Raw genomic sequence first — 12,500 nt, 5'->3', positions numbered from 1 at the left:
AGGGCCCCCGCCCCCCCCCCCCCCCCCCCCCCCAGGAATGGCGACGGAAGGGCCGGAGAGACGCCCACATGTATCTTTTCCCTCGAGTCCCGGATGGATGGCAGTCAGGGGGAAGGGGGAAGGGGGAAGGGGGAAGGGGGAAGGGGGAAGGGGGAAGGGGGAAGGTTAAAGAAATTCGGGAGGAATTCTATAAAAAAAAAGAGGAAGAAAAAATCATTTGTTCTGATTGTTGTTCATTTGTTTTGTTCGTGTATTTGTTTGCGTGTTTGTTTGTATGGAGAGAGGGTGTGCAAAGGGGTTCAGTGGAACTAAAAGTGTATTTGACGTTGAAATCGTTTGCTCTGATTTTTGTTAATTTGTTTAGTTCACGTATTTATTTGTTCATATGGAGAGAGGGTGAACAAAGGGGTTCAGTGGAACTTGAAGTATATTTGAAGACGTAATTGTTTGCTATGATTGTTGTTCATCTGTTTTGTTCATGTATTTATTTGTTCATATGGAGAGAGGGTGAACAAAGGGGTTCAGTGGAACTAGAAGTGTATTTGAAGGTGGGAGTCGGGGTTCTGTGGCTGCTGAGAAGGGCTTGGGGGCACCGATGGATATTTTATTAGCAAGACGCACACCTAGAGTTACCTGTGAGGGATGCCGTGCCCCTTTAGCCATCTGTGATTGACGTCATCGGAGCCATCGCTTTGATGTCGTCATTGCTGGGTCTCTGACGTCACTGAGGTAGAAATGCAATCATATATGGACGGGTACTTTTTTTAAAAATGATTTCCGTTTGTTGTGTCCGGTGTCCCTTTTCCAGTGTTTCGTCCATAGTTCTCAGTCTCTCTCTCTCGCTCTCTCTCTCTCTCTCTCTCTCTCTCTCTCTCTCTCTCTCTCTCTCTCTCTCTCTCTCTCTCTCTCTCTCTCTCTCTCTCTCTCTCTCTCACTCACTCACTCACCCACTCTCTCTCTCTCTCTCTCTCTCTCTCTCTCTCTCTCTCTCCCTCTCTCCCTCCTTCTCCCTCTCTCTCATTACATTGATAACGACATCAAGAGCATCCCGGTGTTCAGTAAGACAAGCCCCTCTTACCACCCGGCGCCCCAGCTCACCCGAAACACGAGGGCGCGCTGGGTTACGTAACGTCGAAAGAGCCACCGCGGACTGGGGACCCCGGCCGGTCAAGTGTCCGTTAGGGTTTGCCACGACCGGTTAATGTTCGTGAACAGGACTAAATGTCAGCTCCCGGGTAACGCGAGCGAACGAGCACAGCGAGTTCAGAAGGAGTTGAACATTTATGAGCTGTTATGGGATCTGGAAGTGGACGCTAAATACTGATGGAAGTGATAATCGGTCTTGCCCCCTGTTGTTGGGTGGTTGAGGGCGCGTGTGGGTGGCAGCGTGAGGAATATGAGATTTTGAAGGGAAAAGTGTCTTTCTCAATAGAGAGGAGGAGGGAGAGGGGAAGGGGGAAGGGGGAAGGGGGAAGGAGGAAGGAGGAATGGGGAAGAAGGGGGAGGGGGGGAAAGGGGATAGGGGATGGGGGAAGGGGGAAAGGGAAGGAGGAAGGGGGAAGGGGGAAGGGGGAGGGGAAGGGGGAGGGGAAGGAGGAGAGGGAAGGAGGAGAGGGAAGGAGGAAGGGGAAGGGGGAAGGGGGAGGGAGAGAGAGAGATAGAGAGAGAGAGAGAAACCGATAGAGAGAGAGAAAGAAATAGAGAGAGAGAGAGAGAGAGAGAGAGAGAGAGAGAGAGAGAAAGGGAGAGGAGGAGAGAGAGAGAGAGAGAGAGAGAGAGAGAGAGAGAGAGAGAGAGAGAGAGAAAGAGACAGCAAATAGCAGAATTAGAGAACCGGAGTCGAAAATGGGACAGTTGAACAAAATTGTGATATGTTAATGAGGAAACATTTTAGTCATGATTAAAGAGGAACAGTAAATCCCGCAAAATGGAAATATGTCATGTTGGTACTTTTCCGTTCGAAACCGTGCGTCTAATACCGAAAAAAGATCCTATTCTTGCGAACAACATTCTCAATTTCTTCAATTTCTTTTTTGTAAAATTTTATCATTATGGTATTGATATCATCCTAATACACAACGATAATATGTCAAAAAAAATTAAGGCTCCAAATACGAATAACCAAACTGAAGCCGAGAAGAAAAGATTTCGAACACGCCAGTCAGAAATAGACGTCCCCTGGAGAGACCAAAATGATATAAAAATGATACCCTGGCTGACCTGTGACGTGTCTGACCTGGGGGGAGGGAGAGAGGTCACGGGAGAGGTCAATGGGGAAGGGGAAGAGAGGGGAAAGGGGAAAGAGGAAGGGTAGAAATAGAAAGAGAAGACAATTTATCGTTCATTTGAGAATCTGTTGATCGGGTTTCAGTGGATGTGAAGCGAGTATCGATGTACACACGGATACGTACAGGTAGATGTAGATGCACATAGGTTTACATACATGTGCAGGTACACACAACATTTTTGATTATTCATCTTCTCTCTCTCTCGCATCTACATAACATACATAAACATCCACACACACACACACACACACACACACACACACACACACACACACACACACACACACACACGCACACACACACACACACACACACACACACACACACACACACACACACACACACACACACACACACACACACACACACACACACACACACACACACACACACCCACACACACACACACACACACACACACACACACACACAGACACATACACACACATTCCCCTCCCTCTCCCACCAGCCCAAAAATTTCCTATTAACAAAAAAGACAATTCATTTTTCCCTTAGTCTCCCCTCGCCGTGGGAAAACAGAGGGGAATTCTCGGCTGAATGAGATAATTGAGGGGAGGAAGAGGGGGAGGAGGGAGAGGGGAGAGGAGAGGAGGAGGGAAGGGGGAGAGGAGGGAGAGGGGAGGGGAGGAGGGAGAGGCAGGAGAGGGGGAGAGGGGAGGAGGGTGAGGAAGGATAAGAGGAGGGGAGGAAAAGAGGGAGGCAGAGGGAGGGAAGGGGGAGAGAGGGGAGGAGAGGAGTGAGAGGGGGAGAGAGGGGGGGAGAGGGGGAGAGGCAGGAGAGGAGGGAGAGGGAGAGAGGCAGGAGAGGAGGAGAGAGGGGGGGGAGAGGGGGAGGAGGAGGGAAAGGCAGGAGAGGATGGAAAGGAGGAGGAGGGAAGGGGGAGAGGAGGGAGAGGGGGAGGAGGAGGGAAAGGCAGGAGAGGAGGGAGAGGAGGAGGAGGAGAGGGAGGGAGAGGGGGAGAGGAGGGAGAGGGGGGAGGGAGAGGGAGAGAGGAGGGAGAGAGGAGGGAAGGGGGAGAGAGGCGAGGAGAGGAGGGAAGGGGGAGGAGGAGGGAGAAGGGAGAGGGGAGGAGGAGGGAAGGGGGAGAGGGAGAGGGGGAGAGGAGGAGTTGAGGGAGAGGCAGGAGAGGGGGAGAGGAGAAAGAGGGGGAGAGGAGAAGAGGGGGAGAGGAGGAGAGGAGGGAGAAGGGGAGAGGCAGGAGGAAAGAGAGGAGGAAAGGAGGGAGGAGAGGTAAGAAGAGAGAACAGGACTAAGGGAAAGAAGGGGACTAGGATGAACGATGGAAGAGATAGCAAGAAGGAAACATGGGAGAGGAGGAATTAGAGAAGGAGAGAAGAGGCGAAGGAAGGAAGAGTGGAAGGATACGAGGTGGGAAGGAGGGAAGGGGAGGAGAGAGGAGGGAGGAGGGAAAGGGAGAAAGGAGGAGGGAGGAGGGAAAGTAGAGAAAGGAAGAAGGAAGGAGGAGAGAGGAGGGAAGGGGGTGAAAGGAGGAAGGAAGGAGGAGGGAAAGGGAGGAGGAAAGAGGAAAAAAGGAGGAACGAAAGAGAAGGGAGAGGAGGGAAGGAGAAAGGAAGGAAAGAGGAAAGAGGAAAGAGGAAAGAGGAAAGAGGAAGGAGAGAGGGATGGGGAAGACGAGTAGGAAAGAATGAGAGAGACAAGAGGAGGACACAAGATAGCCCCGCACAGTGTTAAATTTTCATCCTAACCGCAGCCGCACAGGTGACAGCGGGGGCGTGTGGGGGTGAGGGAGGTGGGGCGGGTGAGGAGGGAAGAGGATGGAGGAGAGGCGAAGGGAAAGAAGAGGATAGGAGGGACGGCAAAAGGGATGGAAGGGAGGGAGGAAGAGAGTGGATGAGATAGAGGAAGAAGGATGTGAGGAAAGGGGTGAGAGAGAGGAAAGAAGAAAGGAAGGGAGGGAGGAAGAGAGTGGGTGAGATAGAGGAAGAAGGGGATGATGAAGGGAGTGAGAGAGAGGAAGGAAGGAAGGAAGGGAGGAAGGAAGGAAGAGAGTGGATGAGAGGGAGGAAGAAGGAAATGATGAAGGGATTGAGAGAGAGGAAAGAAGGAAGGAAGGGAGGGAGGAAGAGAGTGGGTGAGATAGAGGAAGAAGAAAATGATGAAGGGAGTGAGAGAGAGGAAGGAAGGAAGGAAGGAAGAGAGTGGATGAGAGGGAGGAAGAAGGAAATGATAAAGGGAGTAAGAGGGAGGAAAGAAGGAAGGAAGGGAGAGGAAGAACAAGGTAGAACAACAAGAGGAATGAGAGGATAGACGAAGCAGAAGAGGAAATGGAAAACAGCGAAGAGAAATAGAATGGAGAGAAGGCAAAAGAATGAGGATAAGACACGAGAAAATTGGACAGACGGAAGACGGAAGAAGGATAAGAAGAAAAAGCGAAGCGAGGGAGAGAGATAAAGAGAGTTAGAGGGAGAAAGGAGAGAAAAGGGAGAGAAAGAAAGATAGAGGAAGAAAGGAGAGGAAAGGAAGAGAAAGAGAGATAGATGGAGAAAGGAGAGGAAAGGAGGAGAAAGAGAGATAGAGGGAGTAAGGAGAGGAAAGAGAGAGAAAGAGGAAGAAAGGAGAGGAAAGGGAGAGAAAGAAAGATAGATGAAGAAAGGAGAGGAAAGGAGGAGAAAGAAAGATAGAGGAAGGAAGCAGAGGAAAAGGAGAGAAAGAAAGAAAGATAGAGAGAGAAAGGAGATGGAAGAGAGAGAAAGATAGAGAAAGAAAGGAGAGGAAAGGGAGAAAAAGAAAGATAGAGAAATAAAGTAGAGGAAAGGGAGAGAAAGAAAGATAGAGAAAGAAAGATAGAGAGAGAAAGAAAGAGAAAGATAAGGATGAGCGAAGTGACGAGAGAGGGAAGGAGGGAGGGGGTGCAAGGGAGACCAAGAGACATGCACATGACGTTCCCTCACTTCATGTTGATGTTGCAAGCAGCTGCAACATTTCTGTGAAGCTGCGAATTTGAAACAAGGAATGTGGGATGATGTAGAGGCAGAGAATAATGATAGAATATTTAATTGATGCAATGATGATAATGATAATGATAATGATAATGATAATTATTACAACTCTGATAATGGTGGTAATAATAATAATTATTATTATAACTGTGATAATGATAATGATAATAATAATAATAATGATAATAATAATAATAATAATAATAATAATAATAATAATAATAATAATAATAATAATAATAATAATAATAATAAAAATAACAATAAAAAGGATGATAATAATAATAATAGCAATGATAATAAAATGTAATGATGATTATAATGATGATAAAGATAATAATAATGATGATAATAGAAATAATAATGGCAGTGATAATGAAAATGGCAATGATCCTAATAATGGCATTAATGATATTGATAGAAACAAAAATTATGATAATGACAAAAATGATAATGATAAGAATAACAACAATGCTACGACTTATAATACTAATAATGATTATCAACATAATAGTAGGCATAGTGACAGTAATGATAATAATGATAATGACAATGATAACAATAACAATAATAATTTTGATAATAATGATAACAGTAATATTGAAAGCAATATAGTAATGATCGCGAGAGTAATAATAATTATAATAATAATTGTAATACTGCGACATCAACTACTATGATTACAACTACCTTTACTATCTCTACTACGAATAATGATAATAATAATAACAGTGATGATAATAATGAAAGTACTGATAATGATAATAATAATAATGATAATAACAACAATAATGCTGATTATAACACTAATAATGATAATTGCAACAAAGATACTGGTAATATTAATAATGATAATAATGATAACAATTACGAAACATGTGGTATAAGATACAAAGGAAACGCAGATAGATAATTATCTTGATAATAATATAATCTAACATTAATCAATTGACAGTGTTTGTAGCGTATTGTGTATATCTGTATGTGTTTGTGTTTGCATTTGGTGTATATAAATGTGTATGTGTATTCGTTTGTGCCGCGTGTATTGTTTGTATTCGCATTTCTATGTGTTTGTATGCGAAAGCGTTTGTATTTGTATGTGTTTGTATGTGAAAGCGTTAGTATTTGTATGTATGTATGTGGAAGTGTTTGTTTTTGTATTTGTTTGTATGTGGAAGTGTTTGTATTTGTATGTTAAAGCGTTTGTGTTTGTATGTGCACTTGTTTGTATTTGTGTGTTCTTGTATTTCTATGTGTATTTATTTGTCTGAAGATGAAAGTCAGCAACTGTATTGCTCGGGGTCTAAAGAAATGCAGTATCGGGTATACAGTATATTAGATAAGTAAATTAATAACAGAAAAAAAAAGAAATAGAAAAAGTCAAAATCGTCTCTCTCCTATTAAGACCGGGAGGGAAATGGAATTAAAAATCTAGACTTGCCAAGGGGGAAATGCATCTAACTATATCTCTGTTTGTGTGTTCCGTTTAAGATGTTTATTAATGCTGTATGTCTGTTTGTTTCTCGACTGTCGCAGTAACCGGGGATTTTATACTAGTACTGATAATGATAATCAAAATAATAGTAATAGTAATAATGATAATAATGATGACAATGATAACAATAACAATAATAATTCTAATAATAATAATATTGAGAGGAACTAATAATAATGATAATAATAATATTGAGAGGAACTAATAATAATGATAATAATAATAATGAGAGCAATATAGTAATGGTCCTAAGAGTAATAATAATAATGATAATACTGATACTACTACATCAACTACTACTATCATTAATTTTACTCTATCTATTACTACGAATGATAATAATAATAAACATAATAATGCTATATGTCTGAAGCTTTCCTAAGCAATGCACATATTAGAACAAGCAATACAATACCAAGGATAATGTCAAACCCAACCGCTAGAGAATGTAATTATGATTAAATTGCCGTGATATTATGGCCATTAACTAGATATCTTGATTAGAGAGTATCTTGAGGACATACTCTACACATCTGCGTCTCATGTGTTGATATTGTGATTATCTCTCAGGCCTGTTCGTTATAAGTGGGTGTCTTGTTACAACGTACTTGGTTTTGTTTTATTTTCATTGGTCTTCTTATTGTTCGAAATGCAAGAACTAATATTATATTTCTCAAGGATATCTTTCTCTTATTTAGAAATCAAATCGGAGTATAATTCAGATAAGAATATATATATATATATATATATATATATATATATATATATATATTTTTTTTTTTTTTTTTTTCTCTCTCTCTCCTCTCTTTTTAAGACCTCTTATTTATAAGTCAAATCGTAGTATACATAATTGAAATGAGAATAATTTCTCTCTCTCTCTCTCTCTCTCTCTCCTTCTCTCTCTCTCTCTCTCTCTCTCTCTCTCTTTAAGACCTCTTATTTAGAAGTCAAATCATAGTATACATAATAAAGAAAAAAAAAAATAATGCGACACTTTTAAGACTTTAAATCGTAGTCTACATATTTCAAATTAGAATAATACGATGATTCTTCTATTATGAAACGGGCGCCGTCTCCTTACAGCGATGTGGGATTTAATACCTCTTCTCTCTTTTTCTTCTCTCTTCACTTCTCTTTTCTTCTTCTTCTTCTCTCTCTTTTTCTTTCTCGCTCTCTCTCGCTCCCTCCCTCCTTCTCTCTCTCTCTCTCTCTCTCTCTCTCTCTCTCTCTCTCTCTCTCTCTCTCTCTCTCTCTCTCTCTCTCTCTCTCTCTCGCTCCCTCCCTCCTTCTCTCTCTCTCTCTCGCTCCCTCCCTCCTTCTCTCTCTCTCTCTCTCTCTCTCTCTTTCTCTCTCCCTCTCTCTCTCTCTCTCTCTCTCTCTCTCTCTCTCTCTCTCTCTCTCTCTCTCTCTCTCTCTCGCTCTCTCTCTCTCTCTCTCTCTCTCTCTCTCTTTAAGACCTCTTACTTAGAAGTCAAATCATAGTATACATATTTCAAATTAGAATAATACGATGATTCTTCTATTACGATACGGGCGCCGTCTCCTTACAGCGATGTGGGATTTAATACCTCTTCTCTCTTTTTCTTCTCTCTTCACTTCTCTTTTCTTCTTCTTCTTCTCTCTCTCTCGCTCCCTCCCTCCTTCTCTCTCTCTCTCTCTCTCTCTTTAAGACCTCTTATTAAGTCAAATCATAGTATACATATTTCAAATTAGAATAATACGATGATTCTTCTATTATGAAACGGGCGCCGTCTCCTTACAGCGATGTGGGATTTAATACCCTTGCGGGATTTCACTTTCCACGCGGTTCATTCGACTCGAGAGATTACTTATGTTGGGAAGAAAAGGATTTCTTTATGTGCCTTTGGGAAGAACGCCACTAGAAGAATGGCCTTGGTGATTATGGCTAGATATTTTTGTTCTTTCTCTTTCTCTCTTTTTCTTATTCGCTCTTCTCTTCTCTTTTCTTTTCTATGTTTCAATCTCTCTCTCTTTCTCTCGCTCTCTCCCTCCTTCCCTCCCTCTCTCTCTCTCTCCTCTCTTTTCTTCTTCTTCTATCCCTCTCGCACCCTCCCTCCTTTCTCTTCCTCGCTCCCTCTCTCCTTCTCTCTCTCTTGCTCCCTCCGTCCTTCTCCCTTTCTATCTCCCCACCCTCTCTTCCTCTCTCTCGTCCTCTTCCCCTTCCTTCCTATCCACCTACAAACCCGTAAATCCTTTCATCAGCCTTTGCCTATCCACGCCAGCTGACTATACCCCCCCCCTCCCTCCCCCGCCACAGTACATACGGGACCCGCAAATGCCCGGATGAGCGTAGGGTTTCCAATTCATATATTTTTAAATCCTACCAAAGGCTGTTCTTATATTGCAAAGACTGATGACATATGGGAATTAGATTAAACAAGAGCTTTTAATGCATTTTGTATCCGAAACTTATATCAATGAACGAGGTGGATCGCTTTTGTTAATTGTGCAGATTAGAATATCTTTTTTTGTTGATTTATTTTTTTAAAATTCTGTTTTTGTAATATTTGCTTTATTTTGATGTTGGAGAGAGAGGGAGAGACGGAGAGAAGGAGAGAGAGAGAGAGAGAGAGAGAGAGAGAGAGAGAGAGAGAGAGAGAGAGAGAGAGAGAGAGAGAGAGAGAGACAGAGAGAGAGACAGAGAGAGAGAGAGAGAAGGAGAGAAGGAGAGGAGAGAAGGAGAGAAGGAGAGAAGGAGAGAAGGAGAGAAGGAGAGAAGGAGAGAGGGAGAGAGGGAGAGAGGGAGAGAGGAAGAGAGGAAGAGAGGAAGAGAGAGAGAGAGAGAGGGGGGGGAAGAGAGAGATAGAGAGAGGGAAAGAGAAAAAAGAGAAAAAAGGAGAAAGAGAAAGAAAAAAGAAAAAGATTCTTTTCTTACCTCTACCATAAATTCATAATCATTATCAACATTCACTCTTTTATCACCATAATGACCAGGCTTCCAACACATTGCAACGGATAATTAGAAATAAGTGGCCGAGGGTAATGACTATTTTGCAAATTGCAAGATCTCTCAAAGCTTAATGATATGGTGTAATAATAATTTAATTGTAGATAATCTTACGGAATATAAAATGAAATTGTAAAGGCCCTTTAGAATGACCTCTCCTGGCTGGTGTTTCAGTGAGAATAAAGTAATTAAAATGATTTATTATAATGGCGATGACGATGCTGATAAAGATAATGTTTATAATAATTAGTGATGATACTACCATTGCGGAAGTACTAGTAGTCTATTACTGCTGATTAGTGTTGTAGATAATATTGTTTTGGTAATGGTCATTATTAACATTTTCATTATTCTTATTGTTATTATTATTATTGTTATTATCATCATTATAGTAATAATGATAATAATAATAATGATAATGATTATCCTTTTCATTTATTATTATTATTATTGTTATTATTATTATCATCAGAGTAATGATAATAATAATGATGATAATGATAACCATTGTTATTTTAATTCTCATTGTTAGTATTATCATTATCATTATTATCATTATTGTTATCAACATAATTATTAATATTATCATTAATATTTGCACTATTATTATCATCACATCATTACTATCATAATCATTAACATCGTCATTATCATTATCATTATCATTATCTATATGAACATTACCATCATTAATCCTCTGGCAATCATCATTAAAAAAGGAACAACGACCATTATCCTCACATATTTCCTCGAATTACTTTTTTAGCCTTATCTATCTTGTCTTGGCTTTTATTCTTATCATATCTTTACTATTTAGTCTTATTATATCTTTACTATTTAGTCTTATCATATCTTTACTATTTAGTCTTATCATATCTTTACTATTTAGGCTTATCTTATCTTTACTATTTAGTCTTACCTTATTTTTACTAATTAGTCTTATCTTATCTTTACTATCTTACTTTTATCCTTCCACACACCTCACCTCTCTCTCCTCTTTCCCCCGCAGACCCAGAATCTAGAGCAGTGCCCCCTCCGCCAAGAACTCGTCCTCGAAGAAAACGGGCGTCGTCTGTTGGTTGTGCCAGTCCTTGGGGGTATGGGCGCCGCAGCTGCTCGTACTTCGTGTCTCGCCCACTCTTCCTCGCCGCTGTTCCTCAATTCGCAGGACGACGCTGATGTTTTGCACAGACTCCTCAAGGGTGAGTTTTTGAGGGTGAGAGGTGGTGAGGGTGAGGGGTGAGGGGTGAGGGTGGGGGGTGGGAGGGGGTAAGGGGGGTGAGGGAGGTTTTTGAGTATTGTTTTTATTTATTTATTTACTTGTTGATTTATTTATCTATAATTTATTTATTTAATAATCTATTCCTTCAATTTTTTCAGTGAATTCTGTCTTTTTTTTGTGAATTATGTGTGATTGTTGATTGGTATGTTTGGTTATTTTATTGGATGGGGTGACTCATCTATTTGTTTATAGGTTTATTCGTTTATTTTTCTCTCTCTTTCAACTCCTCTTTCTTTATTCACAAAATTCCACCAAATCTTACCCTCAGCCTCAGAGCTATTCGCAAACATAAAACGTAAAAATTATAACAGAAAACACAAAACATAGAGAGCAAAATATAAAATAATAATGATAATAATAATAATAATAATAAATACATAAAACGTAAAATTCATAAGATAAAACACAGAACATAAAGCGCAAAACACAGAATGATAATGATAATTATAATAGTAATAATAATGATAATAATAATAAAAATGATGACGATGATGATAATAATAATAATGATAATAATAATGATAATAATCATAATAATACTAATATTAGTAGTAGTAGTAGTAATAATAAATACAATGATAATAATAATAAAAACAAAGCGCAAAACATAGAACAATAATAATAATAATAATAATAATAATAATAGTAATAATACTAATAATAATAATAATAATAATAGAAATAAAATATATTAAAATAAAATAAAATAAAATAGTATTAATAACAACAACAACAATAATAATAATAATAAAAATAAAAACATAAAACGCAGGACACAAAACTTTGCCAGAATCCTTTCCAAACCACAGCCTGTCTGCTCGAAGAGGTCACCGAGTATCTGCCGAGTTTTAGAGAATTTCTTGTTCCTTCCTTCAGACCGGTTTGCAAGTGGGCGGGCAAGTGGGGGAAACGGTGGGTTAACCTGTCACTCCCCGGCTACTGTATAAGCATTCGTGACTGTCTTTCCTTCGTGTGTACGTTCTCCCGTGCACACGCGTTGGCTCATGATTGTGTTTTTAGATTTAGGGGGACTCCACCTGTGCGAAACATATTCTATTAGTGTGTATAATCACCTGTGTGTACATTTTGATTGCTGTAAGAGATATGTAAGTGCTTTTTTATACGTGTACACAGCAGTATAAAAAAAGGGGGAGGAGGTTCACAACAGAGGAGGGAATTTTACCTCTGATATCTCGCGTCCGAATCGAGGACGAGCCATACAGTGCCACCGGACAGTGCCACCGGACAGCGCGCGTCTGACCGCTTAAAGACGACCCGACGCCCAAGTCCCCGTCGACGATTCGTATGGGCGGGACAAGGAAGTGAAGCCGAGGTTTCGCTTCGTAGTAACGTAACTTGAGAGAATCTTAACCCTCGTTCGCTCTCGCCTCGGGGGGTGGGAACGCCTTCCATTCACTCGTTCCCTCGCGTGTCCAGTTTTTTTTTTTTTTATTTATTCATCTTTTTTTTTTTTTTTTTAAACTGT

At 40.6% G+C, this 12,500-nt stretch overlaps 1 protein-coding gene across 1 annotated transcript in view; it reads left to right on the top strand.

Annotated features, from left to right (window-relative positions):
- LOC138862410 (uncharacterized) overlaps positions 1-12,500 on the top strand; it is a 47,484-nt gene that overhangs the window by 10,306 nt on the left and 24,678 nt on the right. The window contains exon 3 of the mRNA XM_070124482.1: positions 10,742-10,934. Coding sequence (XP_069980583.1) covers positions 10,742-10,934 — 193 coding nt within the window. The remainder of the gene's footprint in view (positions 1-10,741; positions 10,935-12,500) is intronic.

This window comes from Penaeus vannamei, chromosome 1 (assembly GCF_042767895.1).
Source record: "Penaeus vannamei isolate JL-2024 chromosome 1, ASM4276789v1, whole genome shotgun sequence".
In the NCBI taxonomy this organism is placed as follows: Eukaryota; Metazoa; Arthropoda; class Malacostraca; order Decapoda; family Penaeidae; genus Penaeus; species Penaeus vannamei.
The sequence above is the reverse complement of the archived record's forward strand: the minus strand, read 5'-3'. Positions and strand labels throughout refer to the sequence as shown.